Genomic DNA, 17,603 nt, shown 5'->3' with positions numbered 1-17,603 from the left:
ATTGTCATCAGCATATCATGAACTTGAGAGCTCATGCATTCAAAAACACTATATACTATACAACAGAGACAATATATACAACACAATAAGGGGCAAAAACAAACAAACATTTGGCAAAAACTACTTGAAATGGGTGGATCATGCTACAACACATCTCAGCAGCATATGAAGACACAGTTTAACCTGTTCCTGCACTACTTTCTTACAGCAGTTTTGAATCATTGCCTTCACTTGGTGCGTTTATTATCCACAAGTACATTTGTTGCTGTAGAGCTGAGTTAAATGTGTTTTAATAGTGTGCACTGCAGACTATAAATAATAATTTAAACAAAATATTTTAATAAACACATTTTAATCAACAATCATATTATTAATAGTAATACTTTCCTATATTTCAACATCGACGTTTATCAGACTATCACTAATTACAATTCATCTGCAGTGATCACTCAGTGGTCTGTTGCTGAGAACAAACAGCGATGACGACAGGCCTTTTGATTGGCTGAAGCATCCAAGTTCCCGCCCCTCTGTATTTCTGATTGGACAATACTCTAAATTTGCATAACAGGCATGCACTGCGGTAAAAAGATGTTTCTTAAACTTATAATATTTAATATAGAGGTTCAAATGGACGTTTAATATAAATTCAGATGTTAACGTGTTGTCATTTTTTCTGCTGTGGTTGTTTTGTGCGGTAGATAAAATTTGACACCATAATATAGACGTCTGTATCTAATGTACTAATAGTGAAACCGCGCAATGTAAAATTTCAGGATATTTTGCTCTTTAGATATTTGTCTAGCAGGTTTCTCTTAAAGAGAAGCCCACATGTTGTGTCAAATATTAAGAATGATGAAGGACAGCTGCTGTAACATGTTGCGTAATAACAGTTGTAATCCAAAAGTAGGATTATTGATAGAATTTTATTATATTAACCAGAATACGTATGTTTGCAGACAGCAGTATTATTATATGGATATAACCTGACAGTTGTTGGGTAGATTGCATGTATGTTATACATTGAAACAGATTTTGGGATTTAATAAATAAATAAATATTGAAGGTACTTTTACTACTTATACTTTTAAAAAGTATCCCCTACACATTATTGTTCCAAGCAGAGTGTTTATATATATTTTAGGGCTGGGCAAAATCTAATATTATTGCAATAATACTGTAGGGATGACCATAGGTGCTTTGAGAAATGGTTTACACAATGAGATGTTTGATAAATAATCATCAGTAATGTAGATATGTAATGAGTAAATGGGCAAGACAAATAATAGAGCACATAGAGCAGTCTGGTAAGGTCAGAAAATTACATCACTTCACTGCAGTAGTAGCTTTATTGTCATTATATTGAGGGTCAGACAACAATATAACGAAATTTAGATAGCACTCCCTGAGGCATGACAACATTTAAGGCAATTAAAAACAATTTAAGACAATATATAAGGGCAATAAAGTGCAATATGCAGTATAAAAATTGCAAACAGCAGCAATGCTTGCCATATGTAAACTATTGAAACAATTTAGGGCAAGTTATATTAATAATACTAATAATACTAATAATAATAATAATAATAATAATAATAATACATTTTATTTGTATAGGGCTTTTTTTGATACTCAAAGACGCTTAACAGAAGCACGGGTAAGAAAACACAGTGAACAATTAATTAATATACATATAAAAGATAGTTTTGATTTGTAGTCCCCAGTGAAAGTGTGTGAGTGGGATGAGGGGATCAGGTCATGTTCATTAGTTTAACAGCCTGGGGAAGAAGCTGTTTCTCAGTCTTGTAGTGTGTGACTAAATTGTCCTGTATCACTACTCTACTCTCTACTATGATCAGAATATCTTTGTCATTGTAACAGGTACAACGAAATTAAGTGCAGTGCGAAAGAGCTAATAAAAAGAAGAAACACATAAAAAAATATATAAACACACATAACACATAAAAACAGTATTTAACAACCCACTCACTCATCCACATAACAATATTGCACACAGTCCTTAAAGTGCATATCCAGTGTAAGACAGAGGTGCATGTGTTATGTGAATCGCTGCCTGGCAGTATTTAATGCAACGATGGCTGTAGGATAAAGCTGTGTTGTAGTCTGTTAGTGCGTGTTTTGATGACCCTGTATCATCTGCCTGATGGGAGCAGTTCAAGCAGATTGTGTCCGGGGTGTGATGAGTCCTGTAAGATAATGGATAGCTGCTTTCGGTATGCTTATCCTTCTTTTTGTAGTCTGTCATGACCCATGTAGCACATTAAAAGCCAGAGGTGTTCTTCATTTACACTGTCACTATGTGGTGCTTTGTGTGCTCATTCAAATGGTGGTTTGTGTGACTGTATTGATGCAAAAACTTTTCTTTTTTTTGAAGAGTTTTGCAAGAATAGTTTGCCCTGGCATCAGATGAATACTATTTTGCTGGTTTGGTGTAGAGTTTTGCAAAATAGCCTATAGCTTCAAAGATAGGCTAGTGCTTTAACAATCAGAAATAACTGTTATTGTAAGGCTATTGTGTGGAGGGGATCTAGTCAAAAAATGTTATTCCAGCGCGATGCCACATGGGGGCAAACTTACTCCACTGAGCCACATGTGATTCGCAGAGGTAATAATAACACACCTTTGCGTCTCTTGTTAATATCAGTCAGGGTGTACTGCTACCTGTCAGCCACCTAAGTCCAATGTCTACAGTGACAAACCCTGAAAAATGACGAGTGTAACAGTGTGGTTGAAGAGGGATTAGATATGCAGACGAGGAGGGGTTGGGGGAGGAGAATCGTTCAGATTTGTGTTAGTGGGGAGGTTGAACCGCGAGAGGCCTTTAAAAAGCCGAGTGTGTGATACTAGTGAGTGTTTGTGTGTACGGATGTCTGCCGTGAATCAGGAGAGTTCAGTGAACCGTCGCGAATAGACGTTTCCGCCCACAAGAAAGATGGCGGCTCCCTTGATGGAGAAGCTGTCGGAGTCCTTAGGTTCCCCGGAGCCAGCGGTTCGACTCATTTTATCTATTTTAATCGGTGAGTTTCACCTCACATATGAAGCTCTGTGTTACTGTGGTAGCTAGCTGAAATGACGGTCTGAGTGCTCTCCTCGGTGTGTGTATTAACTGTTAACATAACGCTCAGCCAGGTACTAACTGACACAGCTACAGGCGTTAACCGGCTATATTTGTCTGCTTACTGTCTAAATGTGTGGGACATTTTTACGGGTAAACTATTCACTGGTGCACCACCATAGCCAGCAGACTGACTTCCATAAAGAAAGCTTGTTTTAAAAAATAAATAAATAAATTGCACACAGCCATAAATGTTGTGCTGCTTCTTCTCATCACGACCAACAGCTAACTTCTGGCAGTTAACTGACATGGACGTCATGTTCTAGAAGGGAAGGGGGGGGGGGTGTTGTGCTAAATAATGTCACCCGTCGGAATCGTGTCCCCCCCTTTCCTTCTTTTCATTCATTTCCTAACAGCTACACATTAGCTATAACATTAGCTTACAAAAAGGACAATGAAGTAAGCTGGCAGTTAACTACCCGCCCAAATATGTGCTCCCTGTACTCATCTCTGGCAGTTGGATGAATTGGGAACTGGGGGGGGGGGATTGTGCTAAATATTGTCATCCGTCGGAATCTTCTCCCCCCACTCGCGTTTCTTTCATTCATTTCCTAACAGCTGCACTAACGTTAACTTACAAACTTACTTACTTAGCTTACTAGCTACCAACAAATATGCTCCCTTTTACACATTTCTGGCTGTGTAATTAAATTGGTTTGTGCGCTCTTATAGAATTAGCATAATAGTATGAGAACGCTTAGTTGGGTGAAAATAATAGCCCCACTGTTGTAGGCAGGGGTGGGGGTCTTTAACACAGGGAACAAGAAGAGATATTCCTTTATTAGTCCCACAATGATGACATTTACATTATTGCAGCAACAAAGTGGACAGTAAAAATAGAAAAGCATCAGTAAAAATAGTAAAATAAATAGTATTATGTGCAAGAGTAATACTATTGGTGTTGAGTGATAAAACACATGAGTTTGATATTGTTATTGCACAGATTTAGAGTGAAAAATTAATATACATATTGCACAGTTGAACCTAAAGTAGTGCTTGAAATACTAATATTGCTGTCATGTACATTAAAAAGAAGCACTGTCTTTCTACAGCTGGATGTTTGAGCGTCACTGTGCAGAATGATGTATGTGCAGAGTTTGACATTAAGAAGGCTGTTTTCACATTCTTGCTGCTGAAAGTGGGACTACGAACAGGTTTTTTTTTTTGACATAATTGAATCCAATTCTGGTCCAATATATTCAATTTACACAAGTGTGATGTGGATACTTGAAGTGACATCTTGTAGCTGTTAAACTTGTGAAATTAAACGTATTTGCATATTCATAGATTCAGGGTTTTTAATGAGGGAGAAGAAGCAGTCGTTTTAAGGATTTTAACAAGATATTTTTTGTGGAAAACCATGCTAGACATAAGTGATTTAAAGTAGAGTTTTATACTTCTTAAAACATGTCTGAAGGGGAACTTTAACTTTAACTGAAAGTTGTAAAACATAAATCTAGGCCATGGCATGACACAGGGTGGGAATGTCAGGGGTGTGTGTGTCTGTGTGGGGTGGGGGAGGGTGTCCTCCATGGTGTCCTCTCTGAACTTTGGTCTGACACATGGACACGTTTGTTTTTCTCTTGTCGTCACCTCCCACCAACAATACAATTGACTGAACGCGGCCATTCAGATCAGACTTTGGTTAGCTTAAATGCCTGAAACTGTTCAGTCAGTCTGCTCCTTGCACCAGAATTGCTTAAGTTGTCTTGTGTAATGATGTATTTAGTTGTATACTAGTAACTGCCTTGCACTACAGCTTTGGGGCCAAAAATAACGTGCGGTTTCGTCAGTGCTTCCTCTGCTATACATGGAGTGAAATCCTTTAGATTTCAGTCAGCCACCTGCTTTGGAAAAGCAACTACATAGTCACACACTGTGGGAAAATATCCATATATTTATCTGTATATCCAGAATCTGTCAAAAAATATAAATTCATCTACAAATAAGTTCTTTTAAAGGATAAGGCCAAATTCTTCTTTATTTTTCTTATGTCAACAAATCCCATGAAAAAAAAAGTGAATCTGTCTCTCAACACCTTGTTCCCTTCTGGAAACCCTAAAAATGAGCCACAAATAGTAGTAAAAGCTGGGCATTGTAGTTTTTACCAAACCTAATTCAAACAGGAGTAAATGCTACATTTTCAGCAGCGGATTAGTATGTCTTTGGGATTTGGTGTGCAGCACCAGGAAGGTGTACTGTATGTGGGATTACCTTAAAATAAGCTGAAGGAACATGTCACCACAGTGCAACACTGCGGCTCACTGATGGGTTTATAATAGTTTTCAGATGATGATGGAGGTCCATGACAAAGAGGAATAAACTGTAACAGGCTTTGGTTACACAGGCAGTCCTGGCAGGCAGGATCAATTCATTGTTGGATTTGGTCTTTTCATGGGATTTGATGACAGTGAAAAATAAATCCAGCCTTTAAAGTAAATCAGTTGAAGCAAATGAAACACTGAATGTTACTTTACAGTGAAGATCAAGCGAAGCACCTTTTACATTAAGCTGCATCCACAGTTCATAAGATATGTGTATGTGCTGCAGTGCATGTGGATGTATTAACCTTTCCTTGATATCATAATTCTGACAAATGAATTTATACTATAACATTTTAATGTAAGTGTAGACAAGTATGATATATACAATTAATACAAATATCAATCAAAATGTAAACATCAAAAGAACCACTTCAGGTAAACTGGTCGACCCCATGCAAAAATAAATTTTATCATGATCAGAGGTGAGTGTTTTGCCCTTTCTGTAGTCCTACTTGAGGCCGTTATCTTTCTCCTTGAGATGCCAGACTTGCAACAAGTCACCACACGCACCAGTACTACTAATGTGTGTGTGTGTGTGTGTGTGTGTGTGTGTGTGTGTGTGTGTGTATGTTTGTGTTTGTGTGTGACAGGTTTTACCAGGTGGTGTCAGCACTGGCTACATGGCTGATATGAAGGCATACACTGACTGTATAGCTCTTTTAACATTTTCTCCTCTGTCTGCCCTGCAGGTTATCCTTTCGCCCTGATATACCGGAGGTTCTTGTTCTACCAGCCAGCCACAGTTATCCACTTGTTCCACGCTGTCTCCGGACTGGCTCTAGCAGCATTTAACTTTGGTGAGGGAGCATGTGTTGGTGGAGGAACGACAGTTTGTACTTCACTCAGTCGTAAAACCAAATACTAGCATGATTGATGTATAATTGTGTTCTATTACTAAACCACAGTGTTGAAATATCTTTTGGCTCAGAGGTGGGACAAAGTCATTACATTGCAAGTCATGTCAGTCTCAAGCAGATTAACAGTATAGTTAATTTAAAGAAATGAAAGGTTTTATCTTACAGTATAATACAATCACATTTGTGAATAAGTGTTCACTGATATTAATTCCAACATGAAGACATGTTTGAGTACAGCTGTGTAAGTTCTACTTAAACCACTTCTAGTGATCCTAAATGATTTAATTTTCATTTGATCGTTCATGGCTTTGGATTGATAAGTGAAGCATATGTGATATATTTGCAAACTATTAAAACATCATATTTCAATTACATATTGAATAAGAAACTTAAAACAGCATTGATAGGTTTGATGTCAAAATGATGAAGATGAAGAAAACTCAATAATATTGAAAACTGGCCTCAACATTTTGGTAAATTGAGCAGAGATTAACTGCTTGTCATGGCTCTCAAATTGATTTCTTTTTCCATTCTGTCAATTTCTCATCTTCGTATGGTGAGAAAGATAGTAGAGACACTGAGAAATGGACTTGGCTGAAGGTGTGTGTGTGTGTGTGTGTGTGTGTGTGTGTGTGTGTGTGTGTGTGTGTGTGTATTGAGGCAGTAGATGGTAACATTTCCTCAGGGTGTTGTTGCTCTGTAAAGATGCAGTGAACTGGGAGACTGACTAGTTCTCTCAAAGGATGCTTTCACCTCGGTGTTGGATGTGTATTTGTGTGTTATTTGCATACAGAGTTTACACAGTACACAGGATGTTTTAAAGCTGTCAGCAAAGTCATATATTAAAAAAAAAAACTTTCCACAGGCTGCATTCAGTTAAATTTTATTTATGTTTTTTTGTTATTCGTTTCTATAAAATTGTGCCAAAAACTCCCTCTGGAAAATAAGCCCAAGCAGCTTTTCTTCCTGTGCTGTTTTTTTTTTCCTTCATAAAAACCAAGTCCAGAAGAAACACTGGACCAAGACAGAAAGCATTTAGTGAGAAACTTAATGGTTTTGGGATGTCTACTTTAAAGACTTTACTAAGCTTTTTGATGAGGATGAGTCATCAAGAGTTGCGGATTGAAGAGGAAGTAAACGTTGTACTCTTGTACTCTGCTAGTAAGATTTACATCTGAGTATTAACTCTAATGCATGTAGCTCAGTGCAGGAATAGAGTGGAGCTCATTATTCATTATATACTTTTCACGATTAATAGACTAGCTTTTAAAATATGGAGCCTTGAGGTGACATATTCAGATTGCACGTTTTGTCTTAACTAAACGGTATTTAATTAACTGTTATAACAGAAGTATTCACATTTAAGAAGCTGGAAACAATACATTTTGGGCTTTAACACGTTTTTCAGAGTTGTTGCAAATGATTTTTCTGTCGATCGATGAATCACTTCCACTAATCCTAACTTTCTAAACCACAGTAAGAACCATGGTGCATGTCTTTGTCAGATTAAAGGATGAATGTTTGTAGTTTTTCTCAGGGATGAAAATGCCATGATGTAGTGAACGCAAACTGCTAACACAACTGATCTCTCTCTTTTCTTTACTCTGTTGTGGCTGCACTTGGATTTTACAGCAGGTCTGTTGCTTTAATCTTTCTCTTGGTGAAAGACTTTTCCCCTTCCAACCCTTACTTAAAAAGCTCATTTTAGATTGGGTGTATATCATATCTTTGTCTTGTTGTCCTTTTTCCCCCATCTCTGTCACTATTGAAGTATGGAGAACAATTGCTGTTGCCATGTCCAGTCCTACAGGTCACACTCGACTGCACTCATCATTTTCTCCATCCCCCCCCCCTTCTGCCTGTCTCGTTCCCAGGCGCTCAGATCTATCACTCTGCAGTATGCGTCTTGGTCCAATTCCTGATGCTGAGGCTCATGGGGAGGACGGTCACAGCTGTCCTGAGCAGCTTTACCTTTCAAATGGTGAGGTATCCTGGTATTAATTTGTCTTCTGCCCCCCCCCCCCCCCCCCCCCTTTTTTTTTTTTTACACATGTCCTCCTATGATGCAGCTGTACTTTATAGCATTAGCTCCCATGCTATAAAGCAACAAGAACAGACTGTCAGACTTTTACTGCAGTGGCTCAGATTCTGCATCTGCACACTCTTAATTTCTTGTAATGTCCTTGTTATGTATTTAAAGGGCCACTTACAACCAAGGCCAATAATCTTATGATGTGGTCACATGAAATGCAATAATTGATTTTTTATGTTTTTATTTTTAAACTGCGATGAGCTCACTACAGATTTCCTTTTCTTTTTTCTTTTTTTTTACACACACACACACACAGTCTAACAGTCTCATCAACAGTGGAAGTCACTGCTGCTAGATTGTGAGGAGACGGTACATCTCTGAATATCACCTACATTTTTTGTTTGTTTGCGCACACACACACACACACACACACAGATACACACACTGTTTTGGTAGTTTTCTGTTTTCATTCATGTTTTTGTCCCCTTGAACTTTGCTTAACCTGCTTTTGAGATACTTGGCAATACAATAGTTTGCTTACTACCGGATGTGTTTATATTTCTCTCTCTCTCTCTTTCATCATCTTTTTTATTTTGTTGTAGGTGTACCTGCTGGCAGGGTATTACTATACAGCGACAGAGGAGTATGACATCAAGTGGACTATGCCTCATTGCGTCCTCACTCTCAAACTTATTGGTATGTTGATTGTAGATCACATTGCTATGCTCTGCTTGACAAAGCCAATACTTTCAAAAAAGTAGATGTTTTATCAATCTGTTTGATTTAATATCTTCTTATTGTTGTCATAGTTGGCCTTTTTGTACACGAGTGAACAATTAACACACTGATAATCTTCTGACAGGACTTCTGCATGCTATAATATAATCATGACATCATTAGTCACCCTAACATAGTATCTGACAACAGTTGCATTTTCTGATTTCAGGTTTGTCATTTGATTACTTTGACGGCGGGAAAGAACCAGTGAGTTGGTTGATATTTCTTGCTTTCATCTGCTTGATTACTGGTCAATCTGTTTTGACGTTGTTTGTCTTTTAATATTCTTTGTTTGTATTCATTCATATTGTACTCATTGTTTATCTCTGTTGGATCCTTTAATTGCCATTTCTCACTTCTTTTTTAAATTCTATTATGCATGAATGAGAGGTAGATTGGCTTTTTAATAGAAGGCACATTTAATAGTTTTCAACCCCGGGTGTGTGAATGATAACGATATACAGATACACAACAAGAGGCTGGTACAGTCAGTTATCTGATACTATCAAGTCAACAGCCCAAAACTCAAAATGTACTGTCAAAAAGCAGCACATCTTAACATTTGAGAAGCAGGAATGATAGGGGAAAAATAAAAATAAAATAGAATAACTAGTTTTGGTGATTTGACTAATCACTTCAGCTCTACGCACATTTAATCAGACAGGTGTGTTGGAGAGTAAGTGAATAGCTGTGTTTCCATGTCAGCGTAGCTATTCATTAAAGCCTTGCTCCTGCCCTCCTGTTATTTCCTGTTTAACAGTTAACGGTCTTTATCAAACGAAGAATAGGACTGTGGTTAATAGTTGAACATAATGGCAACCAGAGTGTCAATAGGTAAATGTAAATTGGCGTTGTGTCATGGTGATATTGTAGTCTAACCTGTCCACTTATTTACTATAACGAGACCAGGGACGAGATGAAATTATCTTGAGAATGCCATAATACAGTGGTAGGGGCTTTGGGTTTACCATAAATGCTCACCATGTGTGAGGGTGGTTATTTTGTCTGAAACAGAGACCATATATAAGACGCTACCACAAATGACTTAAACAATGCCTTAGTATAAAGCAAATAATAGTAATTTACAGCTCAACTGTCTGAAAACAAAAACAGGATTACCAGCAACTTCCAACCCGAAGCAAAAGTAAAAATAACTGCAACATAACAAAAGGGCTTTGTGCTGATGAGGCACCAGCCTGACCCTCCACTCTGCCTTCTCTCAGTTTTAGGCCTCAGTCAACTCAGACACTCCTTTTATTTGTATGCTCTCTTATTTTCTCCATTAGGAAGGAGAAGATGTTTTCGAGCAGAAGGGAAAACATAATGAAACAAAAGGAGAGGAAACGGCAGCAGAGCCATAGCACAGGGGTGGTTGATCAGGATAAAATGGTCAACCATGAGATATGTAATAATGTATTACAACATCAATATATATCAGAATACAGTACTTTCAGTTGAGAAACTGTAACTACTAGCATTAAAGAAATAGCTACGTCAGTATAAATAGAATAACCTAATCTTTTTTGGTCGTCTTACAGTATGTGTTGTCATATTGCCTCTGTTAACGTGTCTTTCTTTTACTTTGCTCACCTATGTTCGGTTTCTTTCTAGTACAGCTAACACATCTATGACAGCTGTTAGTTGCCCATTCTGTTGCTTTATTTCATTTTTATTCTATGAGTTTTATGCTTTGTTTTTTATTCAGTTTTCTGTTGTTTTCTGTGTAAAAACCTTTAAATCTGCTCCCACCTGGTTGATCTTATTAAAAGTGTTTCAGGTGAATGCCAGGTGTCCCTCTTCAGTTCATAGAAATAACTCTGCAGTTAAATGCCATTTAATGTAGTCACATTAGGTCTGTGGTCTTGTGGTCAAACTTTAAAAGAAACTAACACAATCTCATTAATATGCTTTTAAAATGCCTTCTGTGTCTGTTTCTGTTCTCTCCTCAATTCCCCTCATCCCTTCCTGCTGTCTGTATCCTATATCCCAGTCCCAGCTGAGTGCAGAGCAGAAGACTTCAGCTCTGTCGTCTGTGCCCTCTCTGCTTGAGGTGTGCGGCTTTTCCTACTTCTATGGAGGCTTCCTGGTGGGGCCTCAGTTTACAATGCGCAGCTACCAGAGACTGGTGGCAAGGGAACTCACCGACTCCCCTGGAAAGCCGCCTAACAGGTAAAAGAGCAAAAATATGGTAAATATAGCCTAGTGATGAACAGAATAATTAGCTTAATATTTTAGCATAAAAATAAGACGTTATTTCCCTATGACGTCATCTTTTTATTTCTCTCTTCTTCAGTGTTATACCGGCTATGAAGAGGTTTGGTCTGGGTTTTGTCTGCCTCCTGCTATATACAATATTTACTCCTTATTTCCCAGACAGCTACTTCCTAACAGACGAGTATGAGGTGAGGATGGCAGTATGATTGATAATCACTGTGTGCACATGCGTATCTCAACATGAAACAAGTCATAGTTTCTGCTTATCTGTTTCATTGTCTAACATGTTTTTATGTCTTTTCCACAGGCTCAACCATTCTGGTATCGCTGTGTGTTTATTTTGCTTTGGGCTAAAATCATTTTGTATAAATATGTCAGCTGTTGGGTTATAGCGGTGAGTGATCTCTTGATCTTCAAAAGTTTGAAAATGTGCCCTGATGATAGACAGCTAACGACCTGCTCATTTGTTTCTTTGAATATACTTTTTTATATTAACCTGCACATACAGTAAATACACTACATAGCTAAACACCTGTTGTGGGAGTATCTAACAGTGAAACACCACCTACATACCTCTGCATACATTCATTCTTCACATGACTTTATTTCATTCTTTAAATGGCACACCCTAATGAGCACAAATGAGTCCCAGTTTATCTGGTTCTTGTTCATGGTGAGTTACTTGACACTTGTGTTTTATGTTTTGCAGGAGGGTGTATGTGTACTATCTGGACTAGGCTACAATGGGATAGTAGATGGTAAGCATCAGTGGGACGCCTGTGCCAACATGAAGGTGTGGATGTTTGAAACCACGCCACTCTTTGGAGGAACGATTTCTTCTTTCAACATCAACACAAACGCCTGGGTTGCCAGGTCAGTGTCCAGCATGAAATCTGTGAAGTTGTCCGGCTCGTATTCAAAGCAGTGTACTCAAAGTTAATTATTTACTTTAGTGATAACAGTGAATTGAGGGGAAGACAATTCAATCCAATATGCAATATGTGGCATAGCTTCAGAAGGACCAGCTTAATATGTCATTACAGACTTTCTTCAGCGTTTTTTAATATCAAGAGCCATTCGGAGGTGGGGTATAGCTCAGCGGGTAGAGCACCCGCCCCATGTGTTGAGGCTACAGTCCTTGCTGCAGGCGACCCCGGTTCGAATCCCGCACCGAGTGGTCCCATCCTGCATGTCATTCCCCCCTCTCTGCCTCCAGTTTCCTGTCTCTCTCTACTAACCTGTACATAAAAGCAAAAAGCCCCCAAAAATATACTTAAAAAAAAAAAAAAAAAAAAAAGAGACAGTCGGAGGGAGGTGTTCGTAATTTGTCCAAAAGTTCTTCAGCAGGGGCTTCATGAATTAAATCTTGATACCATTTCTTACTAAGCCTACTTCTTCTCCTACATGGCTCGATAGCAGCTTTTGTGAGGAATTTAGTGCTCATACAAAATACAAGGACTAAACCAATAGAGTATGTATCAGAGAGGCTCGACTAGCTAGTATGAGGAAGAAACCCCTCAAGGGTTCAGTACGTTTCAGTAAGTAGTTCAAACAAAGTTTTGTCTGTACAGACAAGGCAACAGTGTTTTTAGCTGCTCCACTGAAAGGTCAGCTGTCATAGAGAGTGGTGAGATGTGATGAATCGTACAAGTGGGATTAATGTTTAGAAAGAAACTTATTTAGAAAGTATCCTACACTCAAAAAGTGACAGAAGTAGTTGTCCAAAGAATGAACAGTGAGAAGTTCAAACCCTGCAGAGTTTCATACCTCCCTATATCTGGTTAGCCACTGCATGACGAGGACAAACATGCCCGATTGTTGTTTTTGGAAAGTTCCTAAAATTGTCATATAAAGCCACCCAGTTCTGACACCATGAAGCTGTGGGGGGAAGGGGATTACAAATACTCTTCAGTGATTTCACAAGCACTTTGTTTGATGCATGCAGATGCCTTAAAGGCCATGAGCAAGGTTTTTTTATATCAGTTATGCCACGCTCTTATGTGTCGGCTCTCTATTGCAGTTTGTCTCAAATGAGTGATATGAAAAAATAATGCTGGTTTGGAAATTCAAAAAATAATGTGTGCACCAGCACTTGTCTAAGATATTACAAAACTCTTGTCTTGGCCACCATTGAATTGATGAATACCTTGTAAAGTTGTTGAAATGTTTAATATTAACCTGAGTTGCTATGCAACATCAGCTTCCAGCTGAGATAGAGCTTGCCACCAGACAGTGATAGTTGACACATTAGATATTTCTGACCTTTTATCCAGATTTGTGATCAAGTGATGAAACAAAACTCTTGGTTTGATTTGTTTTCTTTTCATTTTGTTTTTTAGGCATGTGTTCAAGAGGTTGAAGTTCCTGGGCAATAAAACCTTGTCTCATGTGACCACGCTGTTCTTTTTGACAATATGGCATGGCCTTCACTCAGGATACTTCTTGTGCTTCTCCATGGAGTTCATCATCGTCACTGTAGAGAGACAGGTACGCTACAAATGAAGGGATAGCGTGGAGATGGTTAACCTAAAAAATATTTACAGGAAGCTCAAACCACATTGGTGTCAGTGGTAAACAGAGGTGGAAAGAGTACTGAAATATTTTACTCCAGTAAAAATACCTCTACTTTGATGAAATTTTACTTGAGTACAAGTAAAAGTACTGGTCTAAAAATATAAAGTAGCTTTTGTTAATAAAAAGGAGTTATCTTTTGTTTTGGCTGCCTCATATAAACCCACTGTAGAATTTTTAACAAGACACAGTCTCTTGTTAGTACGACGCAAAACACAATTGATGAAATGCAGCTCACGGCTGAATGTATTTATAATTAGATATTGACTGCAGTCACAATTTGGCATCAGTTTGTTATACTATTAACTATTGTGTGTCTGTGTGTGTGTGTGTGTGTGTGTGTGTGTGTGTGTCAGGCCCTGGGACTAGTGAGGGACAGTCCCCTGCTGTCAAAGGTGGCCAACAGCCCACTTTACCCACTCATCTATGTAGTCCAGCAGTTTATTCACTGGCTCTTCATGGGTTACCCTCTGGTGCCATTCTGCCTCTTCAGCTACGACAAATGGCTCAAGGTAAGACACAACTCAACACCAGTTAAAGAATAAATACAGTTGTTCTCATCAATCATTATGTATTATCAAGTGGCGGGTATCATAGTTCAGGTGCAAAGAGGACTCAAGTAAGGACACTCAGGCAGAGCAGGTTGAATTCAGACTGAAAACAGTACTGCGTTAGAACGGCTGGATTGTGAGGAGGGTGTTTCAGGTACCAGTGAGACACTGAATTATAATTTAAGAGCTAATAATTTGCAACATGACATTTTTATAATTTAAACTATTAATAACAAAAATCATAGTTTTAGACTGTGCATGAGCATTCAAGAGCCCTGAAGTCATTTGGGAAGCGAGATACTGCTGCCATGGGACATCTGCATGTTATCAGTGGTTGCAAGTCGCTTTTGTGAAGAAAGTCCCAGAAAGGCTGCTTTAAGTCAAAGATTGAGGAGTTTGAAGGTTTTCAGACAGCGATTTTTAGACCATTTAATACTATTCAATAATGACAATGACACATTAATAATAATGATCAATGACCGATCACTTGGTAAACAGCAGAATAATGGCGTTGTCGAGTTGAGGCAGGTTCAGCTAAAAGCCGTCTGTGTTGACACCGAGTGAACAAACTCTTTTAAATGAATGGAGAGAGCTGCATTGTTTTCACACAGGGCTTAAACACGTCTTTAAACAGTTATAAACCTGGAAGTTATAAAGGCAGGTTTTCAGAAACAAAATTAGGAAGTGGGTGTCACTTGTCCACTTGGCTAGGGACTGATGTATTGAGAGGAGCAGAGTCAGGTGATTGTCAAAGGCAGGAATCTCTCTGATGGCAGCTGGTAGACAGGTGAGGAATGTCAAAAGAAGTTACCTGACCTTTGGAAAGACACGTGTAAATTATATTTGAATCTCAGTTCGACTGTTTCTGTCACTTTTGTTTTCCAGGTCTACTCGTCCGTCTACTTCTGCGGTCACCTATTCTTCCTCGCAGTCTTTTTAAGCGTACCATACCTCCGTAAGGCACTGGTGCCTAAGAGAGAACGGAGTCCGCAAAAGCAGGATTAAAACTTGGTACTAAGACTTGGCATGGTAAGCAGGTGCAGACTACATTTGACTACCCTGGTTACACTTCACTGGTGCTACTAACGCTGTCTATAAAGACTGATGTTGTCTCTGTTTCCTTCCAGGTCCATCTGAGGCTAAATATCCACTGAAGGGAACTGTGACTTTCAAGGAGCAGAACGGAAAATATTTTAAGGCCTTTTAGTAATATATATGTCCATGTAAAAATAAATCTCTATATATTTTTGTGTTTTAAATGGTAAGGGTGTTTTTATAAACATTTGGAGAAATGTTTACAGGAAATGACCATCGTGCCACATGGGGTAATTGTGAGCCAATCAGGGGCGATTTCCTGTTTGTTTGTTTTTTCCTCTTTTTTTTTTTTTTTTTTTTTAAAGATGTGAGACTTGTAGAACATGAGAGACTTATATGCTGTCTACACAGAATTGCACTCACCAGTCACGGGTTCAGAGTCATCAGCTCCAGTATTGTTTTGTTTTGTTTTGTTTTGTTTCATTTCTCTGTCTCACATCTAGCACCCGCAATTTAGCAGCAGCAAAACCTTCACGGGAGGGTTAAGCACAGCGCCAGCGTACGCGGCGCCTTTTAATATAATAATACGACATGCATACCGCTTTCTGCTGAAGAGAGACTGCTGCTCCGACAGATAATAATAATCATCAGGGGGGTTGTTTCTTGAAAATGGCTGCCAGTGGTTATACAAGCACTGTAAATCACACACTGTACACTAACACCCAACTCAAAATGGCCTTGTATTAATGAATGTTTTTACAGTACATTTCTTTTGGTTTTAATTTGATTTGTGAAGAAAAAAAAGACTTGATTTTATAGAGTTTTAACAGCTTTTATGAAAAAGAACATTTTTGTAGCTTTGGATAAGATTTCATGAAGGATTTGCATTTGTTCTGTGTCTTCTTGTCCTCGTTTGATGTTTTGGGTTTTCTCTCGCCATATTGTATATCTTTCTCTCCCTCTGTTCGGTCTACACCACCCCTCTGTCTGTCTCGATTCAAGCCCGGCTATCAACACCGAAATGCACAGATGTGAAATTGAATCATTTCCAAAGTAGAAAAAGAGGGGAAGGAATCCCTCCTCACCTTGCACAGTGCCCAAGCATACTGTCACTACGGCTCATCCTGTTCACTCTGATCTCCAGTAAGAGATTTTAAATTGAGCAGTTGCCTCATTTTGAACTGGAAGCAAAACAAACAAAAAAAGATAGGAGAGACGTCTCCTCTGACCTGTTCTTGTGTTTCTTAACAGCAGGCAATTAAAAAATGTGTGAAGTAGATGCATCCCACTCCACAGTGGGAAGGCCTCATTTTTATTTTATCTTTTTTTGTTTGTTTTTGGGGGGGCCTGGATTGTCTGATCCATGCTGGAGAGAGGCCCGTCTCTGCTGCTGCTACTGCTGCGGCCGTCCTTTCAACTGCTGACACACATACACGGAGAGGACGAACCTCGCTGTAGCAACAACCCCAGATTTTAGTAATATTTATACATGAAATGGTGATTATTAATTGATGTGAATTGCTATTTCAAGAATACTACTTTTTGCCTTATTCCTACCAAATGTACAAAAGGAAAAGAAAACTTGGGCTGGAGGAGGAGGTGGGTGGGATAGGGGGGGGTTGGGGAGTGATTTTAAATACAATTTTATAATGTTCATTAAAATGCTGCATTTCAAGAAAAACAAGGAGTCTGTTTTCTGTGTTTGAGGGTGTCCCATTGCATTTACATGTCTGACAGGAGCACGGGGCTATAAAAAAAAAGAAAAGAGGGTGATATGACGTCATTTTGCAGTCTGGTTTTGGGAAGCTTGAGCTGTGGGAAAAGAGGAAATTAATTAATAAAGGAGGGGAAATGGAGGGTGGACAAGTCTGTCACTAGTGAAGCAGGCCCAGGTTTGAAAAACTAAGACGACCGGAGGAATTGCTGTGTTGGGGTCTGAGTCACTCTTAATGTGCGTTCAACAGCAAAAAACAGCCAGAGCAGCAGTCTGGTGCTGAGCTGGTGGGGGCCGGAGAGAGAGGGAGAAGGACGCAGTGTGGGCGGGTTAAGAAACGCCGAGAGGGAGGGGACGCAAGAGTAATATTCCCACCGATTTTTCTCTCCTCTCCT

At 38.9% G+C, this 17,603-nt stretch overlaps 1 protein-coding gene and 1 non-coding gene across 2 annotated transcripts; both read left to right on the top strand.

Moving 5' to 3' along the window:
* Positions 1-771: 771 nt before the first annotated feature.
* On the top strand, positions 772-828 carry LOC128367157 (U7 small nuclear RNA). The gene has a single exon (XR_008321922.1). It is a non-coding gene; the product is annotated as a U7 small nuclear RNA (small nuclear RNA).
* A 2,023-nt stretch (positions 829-2,851) lies between these two features.
* Positions 2,852-17,084, top strand: lpcat3 (lysophosphatidylcholine acyltransferase 3). The gene is made up of 13 exons (XM_053326454.1): positions 2,852-3,035; positions 6,147-6,254; positions 8,189-8,295; positions 8,949-9,042; positions 9,293-9,330; positions 11,114-11,292; positions 11,417-11,525; positions 11,645-11,731; positions 12,047-12,210; positions 13,677-13,824; positions 14,265-14,420; positions 15,345-15,488; positions 15,587-17,084. Exons 1-12 carry the CDS (start codon positions 2,951-2,953, stop codon positions 15,462-15,464), a joined length of 1,395 nt encoding a protein of 464 aa, XP_053182429.1. The 5' UTR covers positions 2,852-2,950; the 3' UTR covers positions 15,465-15,488; positions 15,587-17,084.
* Positions 17,085-17,603: the final 519 nt, after the last annotated feature.

The sequence above is a fragment of the Scomber japonicus genome, chromosome 10 (assembly GCF_027409825.1).
Source record: "Scomber japonicus isolate fScoJap1 chromosome 10, fScoJap1.pri, whole genome shotgun sequence".
In the NCBI taxonomy this organism is placed as follows: Eukaryota; Metazoa; Chordata; class Actinopteri; order Scombriformes; family Scombridae; genus Scomber; species Scomber japonicus.
The sequence above is the reverse complement of the archived record's forward strand: the minus strand, read 5'-3'. Positions and strand labels throughout refer to the sequence as shown.